The 18,672-nt window shown below is 33.8% G+C and overlaps 1 protein-coding gene across 3 annotated transcripts; it reads left to right on the forward strand.

The window, feature by feature from the left end:
• Window positions 1–423: 423 nt before the first annotated feature.
• Window positions 424–14,143, forward strand: LOC127073546 (CBL-interacting serine/threonine-protein kinase 24). 3 transcript variants are annotated; one of them, XM_051014719.1, is made up of 15 exons: window positions 424–669; window positions 758–981; window positions 3,221–3,283; window positions 3,372–3,443; window positions 3,550–3,657; window positions 3,761–3,835; window positions 4,018–4,071; window positions 4,676–4,801; window positions 5,462–5,551; window positions 11,114–11,236; window positions 12,143–12,262; window positions 12,516–12,632; window positions 13,098–13,154; window positions 13,246–13,320; window positions 13,712–14,143. In XM_051014719.1, the coding sequence occupies exons 2-15, from the start codon at window positions 799–801 to the stop codon at window positions 13,805–13,807; spliced, it is 1,359 nt and encodes a 452-aa protein (XP_050870676.1). In that variant the 5' UTR covers window positions 424–669; window positions 758–798; the 3' UTR covers window positions 13,808–14,143. The 3 variants fall into 3 exon arrangements, with proteins under 3 accessions (XP_050870676.1, XP_050870677.1, XP_050870675.1); XM_051014718.1 differs by having other exon boundaries at window positions 427–669; window positions 745–981; XM_051014720.1 differs by lacking the exons at window positions 13,098–13,154; window positions 13,246–13,320; window positions 13,712–14,143 and having other exon boundaries at window positions 426–669; window positions 745–981; window positions 12,143–12,374.
• The last annotated feature ends 4,529 nt before the right edge of the window (window positions 14,144–18,672 follow it).

The following is an 18,672-nucleotide window of genomic DNA, read 5'->3' on the forward strand; positions in this document are numbered from 1 at the left end:
AAAATATCTTTAATAATTTTTTTAATTTTAGTCCTCTATTTTAAAAATTGCGATTTTGGTCTTTTTAACCTCCTTTTTTTTAGATTAAAATCCAAAACAAAAACTTAAAAAATAATAAAAATTATAATTTTTAAAATAGAACGATCAAAACTAAAAAAACTAAAATATAAAAACCAAAATTATAATTAAGTCAATTTTTAAATACCAAATCAAAGAAATCAAATATATAAAAAATAGTTATAATATTAAATTGATTTTAGAAATTTATCTTTAAATGAAAAATTAGTTAACATTTTTCATAGATCATTGGTTACAAATTGAAAAAGAAAATTAAAAGTATGTTAATAAAAAATAATTATTAATATAGTTGAAATGTGAAAGGAGCTTTATAAAAAGCTACAATCAATATTTAATAATGACAGTGTTATAAATAAATAAAAAATGGAAAATCATCTCAGGTTTCTTGTTGTTTCTTCTTGAAGCTTCACTTCAATTTTCTCAACACCAAGTAGTAGTAGGTGCTTTGTTCACTTTTCTAAAATCTTCCATTTCCGCTCTCATCTCAACTGTTTTTCCGATCCTTTTCTTCTTCTTCTTCATCAACCACCGCAACTTCTACTTTCGTTTCCGAGGATCGCGTTCTAGAATTTCTTCCTCCTATAGTTCCAAGTTAGTTGAAATTCAACTTCGATTTTTTTTTTTTTGCTTTCTATTAAGATTTTCAGTTGAAAATTCGCGATTCAGTTGGTGTTTCTAGGTCATTTTTTTGAATGGCGAATTCGTGAAAGGGAACTACGAATGATCGTTGACAAAACAATGAAGAAGGTGAGAAGAAAGATCGGGAAGTATGAAGTTGGTAGAACTATTGGTGAAGGTACATTCGCGAAGGTGAAGTTCGCAAAACACAGTGATACAGGGGAAAGTGTGGCTATTAAAGTCATGGCTAAGAGTACCATTCTCAAGCACAGAATGGTTGAACAGGTATCCATTTTTTTCCCTTTCTATAGCTATGAGGGAAATATCTGATACAATTTTGAGTATATTGTTAATAATTTTTATGATGTTTACGGTTCATGCTTGATTGGTGTTGGTGTTCATTGAGATTGGTGTTTTGTTCTCTTTTATAAGCAAATTTTAACTTTTAAGTTCGTTAAATAAATGATGTATTTAGATTATATATGGACTTCAATGAACCTAACAGTCAAAATTTGTTTATAAAAGAAAGTGAAAGGAGTATCAAGCATGTGGCATATGTTTCACTAAGTGAAGTTGTTAGTCAAAATAAATTATTATAAATAAAAATTGAGACAAGGAGCATGATCTTGTTTGGTTAGATTTCATGATTTTAAGGAATGCAATAAGATGGCATGTTCCATTACTGTGAAGATGAGAGAGAGAGAGAGTAATATAGGAAGAGAGAGATAGAGAGAGAGTCATGACTTTCCCTTCCCTCCCTTAAGTAGCAGATCCCTACCCATGAGTCCATTCTATCTATGATTTAAGGAGTGGAGTTATCTGTTACAACCAACTTAACCTATAGGAATTAGATAAACTCGTCTCTCCCAATCTAACCAACATACAGCCACTGAATGGCAAGCCTATTTAATTGTGACTATAGTCACTCAATAAAATCATTCTTTCTTTTTTCTATTTCCATTTGACGGTTTTTATAGGTTTACGTAGAAAAGTATTTCATATATTTCAAAGTTATGATTTATAATAGGAGAATAAAATAGCTTAAATAGAGATAAATTTAAATCTAATGGGCTTTCTTAGTGGGTGTCATACTAATAAATTAAAATAACTATAAATTTTAACATTTTCAACACTCCTCCTCAAGTTGAGGAATGAAAATCAATCATTTCAAACATGCAAGTAAGTTGGTTGAATCCTTCTGTTGGTAGCCTCTTTGTTAACACATCTGCCAACTGATGCCCAGAAGGTATGTAAGCGGTAGTTATCAATCCACTATCCAACTTTTCTTTGATGAAATGTCGGTCAATTTCAATGTATTTTGTCCTGTTACGTTGAGCAGGATTATGTGCAATCTTGATGGCCGATTTATTGTCACACAACAATTTTATAGGGCCTTCATACTGTATGTTCAAATCTTCTAGCACTTGTTTTATCCATATTAGCTCACAAATTCCTAATGCCATAGCTATGAGTTGTGCTTCAGCGCTTATACACTTTACTTCTTACTCCTCCTCCAAGGAACAAGGTTTTCACACAAGAAGGTACAATAGTCTGAAGGAGATCTTCTATCAATTAATGAACCTGCATAATAAGCACCAATGTAAGCCTCCATAGTTAGACTTCCACCTCTTTTAAACAGAGTCTTCTGTTTGGAGTGACTTTGAGATATTGTAGAGCACGGTCAACGCCTGCAAGTGTATCACCCTTAGATCATGCATGAGTTGACTCACCACACTGTTTGTATAAGTCAAATCCGGCCTAATGTGTGCCAAGTAAATCAACTTTCCCACTAATCTTTGATATCGACCCCCGTCAACTTTGGCACTTTCCTCATCATAGTTCATCTTATGTTTGTTCAATAGGAACACTAATAGGTTTGAATTTAAGTTTTTCTATTTCCTGCAAAAGATCAAGCACATGTTTTCTCGAGAAATAAAAATGTTTTTATTTGAATGGGCTTCTTAAATTCCCAAGAAGTACTTGAGTTCTTCAAGTTCAAAGCCCTTTGTTTCAAATTCTGCTGACAATTTCTTTATTAGTATTTCAACAGTTCAAAATATAATTTAAGATGGGATTCTACTTCAAACATTCCGGTGATCTATCTTTAGTATAGTTTACACTAGACTATTAATGTTTCTAGGAAGTTAGAAATCAACACAAATATGGCTGCATGATGATGATAGTTACAACTCTTCATAGATCTGAAAGCTCAGTGAAATTTACAGTAGAGGTGGATATGCACAACAATTTTAGTGTGTAATTATTCTGCTAGTGTGTAATTGTTCTACAATAATTGTGACTCTTTTCTTCCAGTCAAATAAAAAAAGCATTTCGTGATGATGTTTCCTGTTAGTGGATCTTATGGTGCATTCGCTGTTAAAGTCCTATATCTATCGCTGTTTTTGGCCCTGGGCTTATGCAGAATAACGGTGTAGTTTGCTATACTGGATAGTTATCGGTTTGTCATGTTTTTCGAATTTTCTGCTATCTGCTTTTCTAACTTGAAAGTTGAAACATGTTACAGATTAAAAGAGAGATATCCATTATGAAGATTGTCAGGCACCCTAATATAGTCAGATTGCACGAGGTATGTATAGATATCTCAATACATCAGGACTTTCATTGTATTTCTTTCTTTTCATATCGGATTTCTCACATCACTTGCAACTTTTTAGGTTTTGGCCAGTGAGACCAAGATCTACATAATTCTGGAGTTTGTGATGGGAGGGGAATTATATGATCAAATTGTAAGAATTTTTATGGTCAATTGTTACAATATATATTAGAGGCCACTTCGTCTAAACTTCAATATTTTAACTTATGTTTACTATTACACCTATTCTGGATGTTTAGGTTCAGCAGGTAAAGCTTTCTGAAAATGAATCTAAGCGCTACTTTCAACAACTTATAGATGCTGTTGCTCACTGTCATAAAAAGGGCGTGTACCATAGAGACTTGAAGGTGAAAGACAAAATACTATATATGATGTCTATAATGTTTTTGTTCTAATTATTTTAACCTACTTAAGTTTTTATCTTGATAATTTTTCCCCTTCCTCTAATAGCCTGAAAACCTTCTTCTTGATGCTTTCGGAAATTTGAAGGTTTCTGACTTTGGATTGAGTGCATTGACTAAGCAGGTAAGAATGTGCTCTACTTACAAAAGAAGCTAACATTAAATAATTTATTTTCTTAAGAAAAAGGGTGTATTCGTTTTATCTCACTGGCATGTAGTTGTTGCTCTGTCTTTGATTATTGATTGTTGGAGATAAAAGAAGCTGCAGAACTAATGTCTTTCTTTTTCTTCTCAACTCTCTTATAGGGCGATGATCTTCTTCACACCACATGTGGGACCCCAAATTATGTTGCCCCTGAGGTAAAATTGATTATACACAATTCTAATGCCAGTCTTAATTACTGTGTTCATCTGTTGCTCATATTCCTATGTATGCTTGCTCACTGGGATCAGATTAATGGCAACAGTTCTGCATCAATTTTAGTCATGGACAAATAAATGGGGATGAAGTAGATCAATACTATTGATGTCCTGTACATGTACAGTTTTTTCTGAACTTAGCTTGAACCTAAAATGGAGTAGCATATGAGAGATATTTTGAGAAGGAGGATGTACAAAATTGAAATATAATCTGAATGTGAAATGTTAAAAGAGTTAAACTAGGAGGGACACTGGCCATTCTTTGACGCAGAGTAAAATTAGACATTAATCACTTCTAGTAGGAGTCATCTTCATTGAGATTATGATTATTGTGCTTTTCTCATCTCATGGCACTGATATATTCAGTTTGTAAGCACAAGGCAAGATAGTCACTTCAGGTAGCAATTTTGTCTGTGACATGTTGCATGTTTCTTACAAGAAATATACTTACGAGTTAATATACAATTGATTTTTCTCTTGATTGAATGGTGTAAACATATCATTTGTATGTGCTCCAATTTCTTACTAAAATAATCTTTTGTAGGTGCTCAGCAATCAAGGTTATGATGGTGCCGCAGCTGATGTATGGTCATGTGGAGTCATTCTATATGTTCTAATGGCTGGATATCTTCCATTTGAGGAGGCAGACCTTCCGACCTTGTTCAGAAGGGTAATCTCTTCTATTCCCTTATAATGTTGAATATAATGTTGAAGGAGGGACTTAAAAGAGTTAGAAAGAAGAAGGAAAATGCAAATATTGAATATACTATAAATAAAAGAAAACTAGTGGAACAAAACTTTATGCTGTAATTATCAGTTAATCAACAATGCATAGCATCATAACCATTTTTACTATTCTTTATTTGGATTTTGAATCCTGAACCAATCCTTATCAGAAAAGTTAATCTCTAAAAACAATACTAAGAAACAAGGATGATAACACTCATTTAGTAATTAAAATATGAATTGCAACTTCTTTGGTAAATAAATATACAAATGAATTGCTATGTCAACACAATTCCATAGTGACAGTAGAATTTTCAAATTGAAGAAAAGGTCCAGTGACTTCAATCCTTCTTTGTGGTATCACCCTTACATGCTGTATTGTATAATACGAGTGGATATGATACATTGTTCTTATGTTCATGCTTGTTATCTAACAATAATAACATTGCTTTGTAATAGTGAAAACCTAATCTGTCCTCCTATATCTTATATTAGATGCCATTAGGAGGAGTCTTTTCTAAGTGTGCTACTGGTTAATAGTCAGCTGTTTGTTTTTGCGCTTGATTTTACTGTTGATTTTTCTTTTTGTCGTTTGTACTTGTAGATCAGTGCTGCAGAATTTGTTTGCCCACTCTGGTTTCCTGCTGGTGCAAAGGCACTGATACATAAAATTTTGGATCCTAATCCTAAAACAGTGAGTAGATTGATCTGTTTGTGACCATTTATTGTAGACGCAAATGAATACATGCATTCGTTATAGTATGAAGTGCATTTCTTGTTGATTACCTTGACACATTTTTATTATTGTTGTTACTATTATACTTAAGTCCGTGGTCCTATTACATGTAAGTCTATTGAATAGGTATAATCAATTTCTTTGGATTTTATTTAAATTTCTCTCTTCTCCTTTTCATACAGGGGATTGGAAAATATAAGTAAAAACTCTTATATTTTATTCGTCAGCCTTAGGCTGGTTTATATAGTGAGGATATAATTATTACAATTGATTTTCTCCTTAATGGAGAATAAAGAAAAATAAAGGTAGTATTAAAGGCAATAATAAAACCGGAAATAATATATTTTCCAACACCCCCCTCAAGTTGGTGCATAGATATCTATCATGCTCAACTTGTCTATCAAATACTCAAAAGTAGGTCTTGTCAAACTTTTGGTCAGGATATCCGCAGTTTGTTGACTTGAAGTCACGAGAGGTAGACATATGATTCCCGCATCTAACTTCTCCTTTATGAAGTGTCGATCAATCTCGATATGCTTGGTTCTGTCATGTTGAACTGGATTATGAGCTATGCTAATAGCAACTTTACTGTCAGAGTACAATTTCAATGGAAGCTCAATATTCATCTTAAGTTCTTCTAGAACTCTAAGGATCCATAAGCCTTCACAAATACCTTGAGACATAACTCTAAACTCGACCTCTGCACTACTCCTTGTTACAACTCCTTGTTTCTTGCTCCTCCATGTCACAAGATTATCCCAAACATATGTACAATATCCAGAGGTTGATCTTCTATCTATGACCGAACCTGCCCAAAAGGCATCGACGAAGATAGACAAATTTCTTTCACTAGTCTTCTTAAAAGATAATCCTTTTCCAGGATTTTCCTTCAAATATCTCAGTATCCTATAGACTGTCTCAAGATGTTCCTCGAAAGGAGAATGCATAAACTGACTCACTACACTAACTGAGAAAGCAATATCAGGTCGGGTGTGTGACAAATAAATCAGTTTCCCAACCAATCTCTGATGTCTCCCCGTATCAACAAAAACATTACCTTTTCCCCAAAGTTTAGCATTAGGATCCATTGTTTCTTTCAACAACTCTATAATGTATTTCTGTTGTGAAACCACAATACCATTTTTAGACCGAGCAACCTCCATACCTAGAAAATATCTCATGAATCCCAGGTCCTTGATTTCAAAGTCTACTGCCAATTTCTCTTTTACTCTTGCCATTTCCACTGTATCGTCTCCAGTAAGGACAATATCATCAACATAAACAATCAGGACAACAACTTTTCTATCGTGGGAGAATTTTGTGAACAAGGTGTGATTAGCCTGTCCTTGGATGTACCCTTGTTTCTTCAGGGACTGGGTGAATTTTTCAAACCAAGCTCTAGGGGACTGTTTTAATCCATACAAAGACTTATTTAGTTTGCACACATTTGATCCAAATTTGTTTTCAAAGCCAGGAGGAATGTCCATATATACTTCTTCTTTTAGATCGCCATTAAGAAATGCATTCTTAACATTTAACTGATGCAAAGGCCAATCCATGTTAGCAGCAAGAGACAAAAGAATTCTGACAGTGTTCAATTTTGTAACAGGAGCAAATGTCTTTGAGTAATCTATACCATAGGTCTGAGTAAAACCTTTAGCCACCAAGCGAGCCTTGTATCTTTCAATTGATCCATCTGAATTATACTTCACAGTAAACACCCATTTGCAACCAACCGTCTTTTTGCCATCTGGTAGTGACGTAACACTCCAAGTTTTGTTCTTTTCAAGAGCTTTCATCTCCTCAAGTACAACTTCCTTCCACTTTGGAATTTCTAGAGCAACCTGTACACTTTTTGGAATTTCTACACTAGACAATTTTGAAGTGAAGGCAAACATAGATGAAGACAAATTTGAATATGATATAAAATTTGACATGGGATGTTTAGTGTAAGATCTGACAGGTTTTCTAATGGCAACAGGATCATCTATATCAGGATACAAAATACGACTCTCAGAAATAGAGATAGACTTATCTTTCTTATGTTAGGAAATTGATCATTCCCCGGTTCAGATTCCTGGCAGTGTTGAGATGTGGGCTAATCCTTTCCTTAATGGTGCTTTTTCACAAAAACCTTTCCTTTCCAAGTCTTGTTTCCTAATTCAAATTTGTTTTATTGAAATGACTCATTATTTTGTGGCATTTCAATTAGATCATCATTATCATCGTTTTCAGGATTCTCATTATTTTCTACAAGAGAAAATGTAGGCTCGGGTTCACAAGGTTCCTTACTCATAACAGGAGTAGGATCAGATAAAAAATCATGGCCATTTTCTGTTGGTGCAGGTGTAAAAATCTCAGAATTTTGTGATACTGGCAAAGATAAGTTATTTAAAAAACTCTTGTCCTCAATTTTAAATGAGTCTTCGTTTATCTCCCCCCTTGAAGATGAGTGTCATAAAAGAAAGGTTTATTTTCAAAGAATGTAACATCCATAGTGACAAATATTTTCTTATTTTTTGGATCAAAACATTTATATCCTTTTTGGGTTGAGGAGTATCCAACAAAGGCACATTTTATAGCACGTGGCTCAAGTTTTCACATTTTTATGTTCATGAACAAAGGTTGTGCAACCAAAGATTTTTTAAGTCAAATCAGTTAAAATACGAGTACTAGGAAAACATTCTTTGAAGACATTAGGAGTTTAAAAATTGAGAATTTTGGAGGGCATTCTGTTAATTAAATACGCAGCTGTTAAAACAGCTTCGCCCCACAAATAATTTGGTACTTTATTTGAAAAAAGTAGAACTCTAGCAACCTCTAGTAAATGTCTATTTTTTCTTTCGGTCACTCCATTTTGTTGAGGAGTATTAGGACATGAACTTTGATGTACAATCCCATTTTTTAGAAAAAAATCACCCAGGATAGTGTTAAAATATTCTTTGCCATTATCACTTCTAAAGGCTTGGATATTTGTTTGAAATTAGTTCTCCAACATTGAAAAAAAATTCTTTATAGCCTGACAAACATCTGATTTCTCCTTTAACAAGTACACCCAACATACTCTTGTATAGTCATTTATAAATGTGATAAACCATTTTTTGAGAGAGAGTGTACTGGTACGATTAGGGCCCCAAACATCACGGTGAATAATGGAAAAAGATTTTGATGGTTTATAAGGCTGTATTGAAAACTGGGAACGATGATGCTTTGCAAACTCATATGCTTCACGTTTAAACGAAAGAAAGTTTTTATTGTGAAATAATTTAGGAAACAAGTGTTTTAAGTAACGAAAACTAGGATGACCTAATCTTAAATGCCATACCATAATCTTTATTATTCAAAACAGAAAAGGACTCAAAGCAGGAAATTATTGTTTTTGAAGGTAGTTGTGATGTAGATCCAATATCAAGGTAGTGAGTCCTACACTCTCCTTAGCACTGCCAATCATCTTCCCCGAGTTCAAATCCTGAAAGACACAGTGAGATTGGAAAAAAATAGTTTGACAATTTATATCTTGGACTAATTTACTGACGAACATTAAATTACAAGATAAATTTGGAACATGAAGGACATTTTTAAGAGTTAACATTGGAGACAACACAACCGACCCTTTACCTGTAATGACTGAAAAACAGCCATCTGCGATTTTTATTTTTTGATTACCTGCACATGAACTATATGAAGAGAACAAAGTAGATTCACCTGTCATGTGATCGGAGATACATGAATCTACTATCCAAGTATGACTGAGACTGACACTAAGAAATGCAAAATTACCTTTTGTTGCTATAGAGGAAGAAGGGATTGGAGACTCGAGGAGTTTGTACAGTCTGTCTAGTTGCTCCGGAGGAGGTTGCTGCCCTTGATCAGAATTACTAGCCTGAAATGCACGACCACTTTTCTTCTTCCAGTTGGGAGGTTTGCCTTTGAGCTTCCAACAAGTTTCACGTGTATGTCATTCGCGTTTGCAGTGATCACACCAAGGAGCTTTGTCTGATCTTCTTCCCTTGTCAAGGTTCCTAGTTCGTACGCCGTTTCTGCGGCCGACGTCCGACTCAGGTTGCGGTTGTTTGCCATGGTTGGATCCGGTGTAGGACTATGATGGGGAAGACCACCTGTTGTTGTTATTCCCATAGAAGGCTAAACAGGTATGTGAATCGGGTCGGATAAGAAAGCGGGTCAAACAAAAATATGTTGAGGAAAATTTTATGGTAATCCCTAACCCAACAAAAATAGGTTGAAGAAAGTTTTACGGTAACCCCTAACCTAGTGCTCTTAACTTAATAACAATAGGTTGAGGAAAGCTTTACGGTAACCCCTAACCGAGTGCTCTATACCATATTGGAAAAAATAGGTAAAAGCTGTTATATTTTATAGGCTGGTTTATATAGTGAGGATATAATTATTACAATTGATTTTCTCCTTAATGGAGAATAAAGAAAAATAAAGGTAGTATTAAAGACAATAATAAAACCGGAAATTATATATTTTTCAACACAGGGAAAATAAAAATTGCAAATATTTAAAAAGTAGATAAGCATAATTTTCTTTTTAACGGATGCAAATTATGATTCGTTTAATAGTCTTCAGGTTTTTTAAATGTTTGTATGAGTAGGCGTGATTATTTCGGATAATTAAATAATTGCATTTTCTTATACATTAATTTGTATAGTAAGATTGTCAAGATCGAGATCTTACATAAGATTGGGAGAGAATAGCAAGATCGTAAAATATAAAATTGTAGCTAGGATCGGAAGATCCTACCGAATTATTTTTGTAAAATTGAGAGGGGGGTAACAAGATCGTAAAACATAAGATCGCAACAAAAATCGTAAGATCCTTCTAGAATAAAAAAATAATACTATATATTTAAAGTATTTTTACATGATATACATTAGTAGGCAAGTGTATTCGTGAGAAAATGACTCTTTTTCATATTGTTTAGACATGTATGATTGAGTTTTTATACTTTATTACTACCACATGGAACATTTGTTAGACATTAAGGACATATTTCGTCAATTACTAGGATTATCATAAGTCAGTTAGTTAAAACAAACCCTACAAACCCTACAAGTGAGGTGTTTATTCTCTAAACCCTAAATCTAAAACTTCATCATTTCAAAAGGCACACATTCATTCCGGCCGGACCCTGATTGTTGTGCCTCTTCATCTTGTCATTCTTCTCACCTTTTAATGGTGGTGACCGGAAAACGGCTAATTATGGCCGAAACTGGCAAAGGTCGCACAAAGTCAATTATTTTACGATTTTTTCACAATTTAACTACAACACACTACTCTACTTAAGATCGGGATCGTTGGGGGTGAGTGAGATCTTAAAATCTTAAGATTTTAGGATCTAGATCGAGATCTTGACAACCATGTGCTTGTGCCATTGTTATGATCTCCTGTCCAATTAAGTATGTTTGTATCAAGATTTGCACTTATCTGTGAAATTTTACTGATTGCTGCAAAACTTTCAAATTTAATTTGCTATTCCTAATTATATAAATGCAGCGTATGAAAATAAAAGAAATAAAGCAAGATCCATGGTTCCGGAAAAACTATTATCCTGTCAAACTCAGAGAAGACGAGAAAGTGAACTTGGACGACGTTCAGGCTGTTTTTGATGATATTGAGGTCTGCTGTTGTTTTTTATTCTTTTTTTATAAAAAAAATTATACAGAAAAAACTTGTTTTTGCAAATGTATGTGTTTGTCTGTTTTTACATATCCATATGAGAACGTTTGCTGCAATGATAATTTATGTAAGCAAAATATGTCAATTAACATGTGAACGAAGAAAACTTCATGAAGGTTTTCATCTTGATTCGATACTAGAATGATGACTTGAAAACAGAATAAAATACACTGTTGAAATAGGTTTTAAATTTATGGCAAAGAATGGTAAGACATGCTCAAATTAATACTATATGATTGTGATTAATGAATTAATTATTTATACAGAAATATGTATATCTCTTCCTCTTGTTATGCTAAAAATTGCTTTTGAATAAGAAAAGGACACCCATACTATAGAGGAACAGCCCTCATGGTCTGCCACATTGATAGGAACCAGATATGGACTGTGACTTGTGGTTGATGGAAAAATTCCTTCCAAACAGAGGATAAATCCTCTATAACAGAGTAATACAGTATTTGAGAACTAAAAATGAGAATGAAATGAGGATAGTTATCAAAACACTTTGGCTACTTTATGTGCCAATTGTACAATCATTTAAGAGTTTGAAGGAAAATCAACTACTAGGATTTTTTCCATATGCAGATAAAAAGTCTGGATACAAAATTGTAAGAACAACATTTATTCTTATAAAATGTGTCATGGCAGTGGGCATGCCTGGTGCATGACAATAGGTTAGTTTATATCAAAAAGACAACATCTGTAAGATTTAGTTTCTTTGGTACTCTCCCAGTTGTGGTCCCTTGATTCTCATTCTGAGCATTGAAAATCTTGCACTAGTTATCCACACTTAACATGCGTCTCATTTGCTTATATGAATAGACTACAATTTGTACTATTTTACAGGACCGGTATGTTTCTGAACGGTCACAAATTAACGAGGGAGGTCCTTTGATAATGAATGCATTTGAGATGATAACCTTATCACAAGGGTTGAATCTTTCACCACTATTTGACAGGCATCAGGTACATTTTCTTGCACTGCAATATCATGGTCCCTTTTTTGTCTCTGGCTGCCATGTAACTTCTGGTACTTCCACCTCTGCCTAGGTGGGCATCAGAGGACATCTGATTTCAAGTTAGGTTTGAGTCTCAGTACTTGAGCATAATTCATTATAATATTACTGTTTAGCTTTCTTGCAACTTGGTTCAAATTCTTTGTTTTTTCAAGACCGCCTGTTGCATTTCCCTTAATGATATTCTTTTGCTGTTTGAACAGGATTATGTAAAACGGCAGACTCGTTTTGTTTCACGTAAACCAGCAAAAGTTATAATTTCATCTATTGAAGCTGTTGCAGAGTCAATGGGTGTTAAGGTCCACTCTCGCAATTACAAGGTATCACTCTGCACTGCATGCTGTACACAATATATTCGGGATTATACTTAGGACATAGATGCTTAAGCTGATAGTAATTGGTATTGTGACATATGAGGAACTCTTCACATAATTCAGAGCAACTAATTTTGTGATTAATTCCTGTTTTCATTAAATGCCAGTCTTGTTTGTGACTGCTGCTTCCTTTTAGCAGCAGTAATTACTCTCCTTTGTCTGTTTTCCATATTAGTCAACTTACATTTGAAATGAGAAATATTATCCTAATTACAGTGTGGCCTTTAAGGAGGTAGTCCCTAAGTAGGGATCAGTGGTTTAAGAGATAAAAAATAAATTTTGTGGTTTGATATTATGTGGTTTAAGAGATTCGGTAGATATTTTTCTAATTGACCCCCAAAAGAAATGTATGGTAATAAATCCGATTTTCAATTTTTTTCCATTGATTTTTTAAATATAATGTCTTGGCAGATGAGGATTGAAAGAGTTTCTTCAAATAAGGTTGGGCAATTTGCAGTGGTCTTGGAGGTAATTTGTGTGTTTATTGTATATATTATTTTGCATGATTCTTTTCTGTATCAGGACCTAATTAAAATCATCTTTGCATTCTTGTCAAAAGGTGTTTGAAGTCGCACCCTCCCTTTTCATGGTAGATGTTCGAAAGGCAGCTGGGGATACTCTTGAGTATCACAAGGTTAGCGGTTTTTACATATAACGGCATTTGGAATCTCAAAACCAAACTGCTTTTAACCTATGCCATGATAATCACTAAAATGAAATAGCTTAATCTAAAAGGAAGAAAGACCATTTGCAATCACACACAAATATGCAGAGTTTTTTTATTTTTCATATCAATGTTCCTATTCTAATTGATTCAGGAGTTTGTTAAAAAAGAGGAAAACTTAAGACTGCTAATTGTCTACAGATTTGATTGTCCTATAATTCATATCAAACATGTTAGTTTTCAGTAGCCACCTTCTCAAATGTTTGTGTACTTATAAACTTTTGTAATTGCAAAATGCACTAGTATTTATATGTGCCGGCATATGCATTGACAGTCACAATATGTATTTGTACTCTTGCAGTTCTACAAGAACCTATGTGCGAAGCTAGAAAGCATTATTTGGAGACCGGGCGAGACTAGCCTAGATTCTGGTTTGCTTCGACAAATGACATTCTGATCCAGTTATAAAACAACACCATTGGAAGCTGCTGGCGCTTCCCAGGAAAATTGGAACGGAAATGGATATCGCTGTCAAATTAGAGCATGTCTTGATTTCTTAGGTTAAATATGTATTGCAATGCATGATGCAACGAACCAATTTGTTAACTAAATAAATTGAGTGTTTGGTTCGGGCGGAAATTGTATAATATATAAATAGAAACAATAAATTGTACCAAATTGAGTGTTTGGTTAGGGCAGAAATTGTATAAATATATTAGAAACAATAAATTGTACTGTACCAAATTGGTGTTAGGAGAGTTAATGAAATAATATAAGTGCCGAGTTCTTTTCATTAAGTCTTAGAGCAACTTGAAAAAAAGGGCGGACTATTACCCAAAAAAAAATTGTTATCCAGCCATTTAATATCCATACCTCTAGTAATTTTTTATTGGATAGAAAGTAATTAGGTGTATAATTGATACATCCAATGATATAATAAATGATATCATAAGATCTTCATTTTGATCTCTTTAAGTTAGAGTTTAATTTGCCACCTTAGTTATATCTCACACTCCTCCTTTCGTATAAATAGATAATGTTGTCCCTACAGTAGTTTTCATTTATTTTTTTAAATTCATCTTTCACACGTGGGACTTTTAAAATCTCTAGGGTGATAGCGAAAATTAAAAAAATAGTATTTTTTAATCGAAAATTATGAAATTCGCATGATTGTGTATTGTAAAATTTAAATTTTTTGATAGTTTATCACAAAATTTTTATAACTTGTGGTATGAAATGACCTGCAAATTAAATTTTAAAAATTTTGGTAATTCAAAAACTTTTATTTTTATCGGAAATTTCAGAATTAAAAAAAAAAATAGAAAAATTGTAAAATTTGTAAATTTTTTGATAGTTATTGATCTTTTTTATTTTTTCTGTTTTTTTTCAGTGAAACGCAGGGATATAGATGATACTATTGTAGACAGATAAAGCGATAGAGCAGGCTAGGGTTGCTGAGGTTGAGTCTTCTATGATACGGGCTGGACGAGTGATTCTAGCTGGTTTACATCGGAAACGGTTGGCTGAGCATGTGCAGTTTCGCGCACTCTATCAGTTGAGTAACCCATAGATGATTCTGAGGTTGTTCATACTCAGGATGTTCATGATCCAACAATCGAGACAAATGCGACATATATTGTTGATGAGATGGTTATTGATGAGGTGGTAGATGAGGTGGTCTTGTCAGATGTCGTTGTTATTGATCGAGTCGTCCAGTCAGATGTCGTTGTTGCTAATCAAATCCCATATGCTACTGCTGACACAGAGGTTACGACTGCTTCGACCGAGCTGTCTGTGTACACTATGGAGGATTCACGGGAGGATCTATTGACTGGTCGGTGTTGATCGAGTGTGTTGACCATTTGATATACCAGCTATGGCAAGGATATATATATATATATATATATATATATATATATATATATATATATATATATATATATATATATATATATATATATATATATATATATATATATATATATATATATATATTATGTTTAACTTTAATTTATTTATTATTGTGTCATGAAAACTAACTTCTAATTTTTTTAAATTTGTTTGTTACATGATTGTCTCCCACTGAATGTGACATCGCACGAGTCGAAGTGAAGGGCTTCTCGAAGACTCCAATGCCTGAGGAGGTCATTCATATTGTACGTGATTTTGAGCTTCTTGATTTTGCTCGACGCTTCACTACTTACTGCTTTTGTTGAGAGATGGCATAAAGAGACATCTTCATTCCATCTTCCGTTTGGGAAGGTGACTATCGCTCTGGATGATGTCTGCTCATTGTTCCATCTTTCCACCGCCGACAGATTATGGACGACTCCTATTATTAGTTTGTCGCTTGCATGTTTGACTACTACAAGAGATTTGAGAGTTTTTGAGGCGGTCATGCTAGAGGAGTTTGGATTCAACGGGAGAGTTCACCTTCGTATGTCTTGCCTCGGGTTGGGTACAAGGAGCTTGTTGCGACACTGAGGTATGAGACTACCGCTAGGGTGTAAATGTTACATCTAGTAGCATGTACTCTTTTTGCTGACAAGTCAGGTGTTTATATTGACGCTTGATACGCGTGCCTGTTTAGTAGCCTCGATGTTACTAGTTGGACTTTGGGGTGCGTTGCGTTGACCATCCTGTATACAACACTTGGAGTGGCAACCGTTTTTGAGACCATACAGCTTGTTAGTTATTTGAGTCTATTACACGTATACTTGAAATTATTATCTATTGTTGATATCTTATTTAATTGTTACGAATAATATTTCTTAATTATTATTTGTTGTGTATGTGTTATGATATCAGTGCTGGATATATAAGCATTTCTCCACCATCTGTGACAGGAGGGTGCAACATTTCCTAGTGAGGACCCCACGAGCGAGGAGATTGAGGCTCATGCAGACACATCCTAGTGTTGTTGTTGAGTACAAGAGGAGGATGCCTGCACTAACTGTAGATTATGTCATATGGACACCATACACTGGTCATAGAGTCCACTGTGAGTTTGATGACTCTTTTTTATATTCAAGTTATATGCGGCGGGAGACCATACTCACTAGACACTTTCCTGAGAGGTGTCTGCGATAATATGATTATGTTCAGAGCATTCCATGACCAATTTTGAATTATACCATCTGCGGGAATTGACGGGTGGTTTCAGAGTAACATCATCCGCTCTGATCATGCCAATAGAGATCGTGCAGTTCTAGTTCAGCACGCCTCGCAGTGTGAAAATGGTTACTTGTAATGGTACCTCACTGTATCACACCCTCGCGTCATCATACCTGTTGAGCATACATATGTTGTTGGGACTTCTGATGTTGGGGTACCCGTCGATGACATGTCACCGCCTCTTATAGCTGATGCCGATGATCAATAATGTCTCTAGATGATTGCAATTATTATGGATAACCGCATGGGTTTGGTAAATCCAAATGGCGAGATTTATATTGGATTATCTTGTGCTGCACACATAGCCTGTTGGGGGCCTATTTAGACATTATTGTTATCTTTATGTATTATTTGTATATTACATGTAACATTACTCAAACATCTTCATCAGAACTTTTTACTAGATAATATTTTTGATCTTCTATTGATGCAACATCAACATAAACTAACATTTGACAATGGATTAAATAACTTAAACATAACTTAAAAAAACGATAATAAATAAGAAAATCTAGACACTATCAGATGGTTATGGACTTTTCATCATCTTAATTATGTTGTCAACAAACCTTGAAATCTTAGCATCTACCTCGACCGGTCTCTTTGTTCACCTGCAGCAAAATGATCTCCACATATCCTTCACATCTCCATTGGTTTTCAACTCAATAAGATTGTATTTTACACTTCTGTCAGTATCATTCAAATCTTCAAGAAACTCGATCTTTCTCACCTTTATGTTTTCGGTATCAGGCAACAATTCATTCAACTTAGACGTCAAGACGGCGAGAAATGTGGTGTCATCCGGAAGCCAGAACTCTACGAGAGGTGAATCTCCTTTGAAGTACACTTATATCTTAATCAAAAAGTAAGGAATGAGCATTTTGAGATATTTTTATCAAACAAGAGTTGAACACCTATTTATACAACTTTGCATTTATTCTGGATCACACAAAACTGTCAATGCAATCACAGTCGTCCAAAACTGTCAGCAAAATCTTGTGCGCTTAAAATTTCAAACAATTAACACTACCTTACCTTGGTTGAAATTTCCGGTATAAATTGATAATTTAAAAATTTTCGGTATTATTTATAAATTCACGAAAATTTTAAAAATACCGATCTACTGAAAATTTAAAATACACTATCAAAAATTTATTTTATATAAAAAATTCTGATTAGCCTACCAAAAATTTTGCACAAATATTTAATTTAATTTTTTGTCATAGAAAATTTTAGAATTTTTAAAACATAAGTGTGAGATGGGAAGTTAAATTCTACTATAAGTTACATGCTAGTATCTAAATAGGAGCTAACCAAAATCATGCCGGTTTTGTGAGTTTTGTGGACTAAAATGTTGGTATTAAGACAAAAATAACAAAACTTGAGATAATGAAGAGACTAAAAACAGTTATTGACCCTATTTTTATAAAAGTTTGATGGCCAAACAAAGCAACAAAAAACAGACCACAGATTTAGGTAGGTAGTTGGTTCTCCTTGTTGCCTCAGCTGATTACATTCTTGAACATCCCTGAGTGTCCTTGTTCCCTTGGACTCAATAATAATAATAATAATAATAATAATAATAATAATAATAATAATAATAATAATAATAATAATAATAAAGCTATTGCAAATATGAACCAAAAAGCAACAAAAAAATTTCTAGTAAAATCTGTTGAGAATGAATTGATCTCTAGTTGAAAAAGACAAGGATGTTAATTTTGGTTCCATTTGATACTATTACTACAAACAAGGTACATTAAGAATTGCTAAACCTTTTAAACTATACATATAGGAATGCCACTATATAGCTATAAAACAAGTTTCATGGCTGAAACAATTTATTACCACACTTGCATTTCCATGACAAAAGATAGTAACCTTCATCTTTTTCACCTTCTACTATTGCCTTATGAACATGACCAACTTTGTGATGAGGAGAGATAACTAAAACAGCTATGCAAGGCTTGCAACTCAAGCATTTGTTAACACACCTTGGAGGTCTTGATCCCAATACTAATTTCTTTCCATCTTTATTTCCATCATCTTTCTTCAAATTTTGTGACCCTTCAATGAAACAAAGTGAACAACAACATTAGTTAGAATCAAGAGAATGACAAATAAAAACAATAACATTTGACATTCATA

The sequence above is a fragment of the Lathyrus oleraceus genome, chromosome 4, assembly GCF_024323335.1.
Source record: "Lathyrus oleraceus cultivar Zhongwan6 chromosome 4, CAAS_Psat_ZW6_1.0, whole genome shotgun sequence".
In the NCBI taxonomy this organism is placed as follows: Eukaryota; Viridiplantae; Streptophyta; class Magnoliopsida; order Fabales; family Fabaceae; genus Lathyrus; species Lathyrus oleraceus.

Excerpts from the sequence above, each read along its gene's own strand:
- LOC127073546 (XM_051014719.1), top strand. The coding sequence starts at position 799 with ATGATCGTTGACAAAACAATGAAGAAGGTGAGAAGAAAGATCGGGAAG. Across the intron at positions 4,072-4,675 it reads CAAATTATGTTGCCCCTGAG|GTGCTCAGCAATCAAGGTTA; the intron begins GTAAAATTGATT and ends AATCTTTTGTAG. Across the intron at positions 13,321-13,711 it reads ATACTCTTGAGTATCACAAG|TTCTACAAGAACCTATGTGC; the intron begins GTTAGCGGTTTT and ends GTACTCTTGCAG.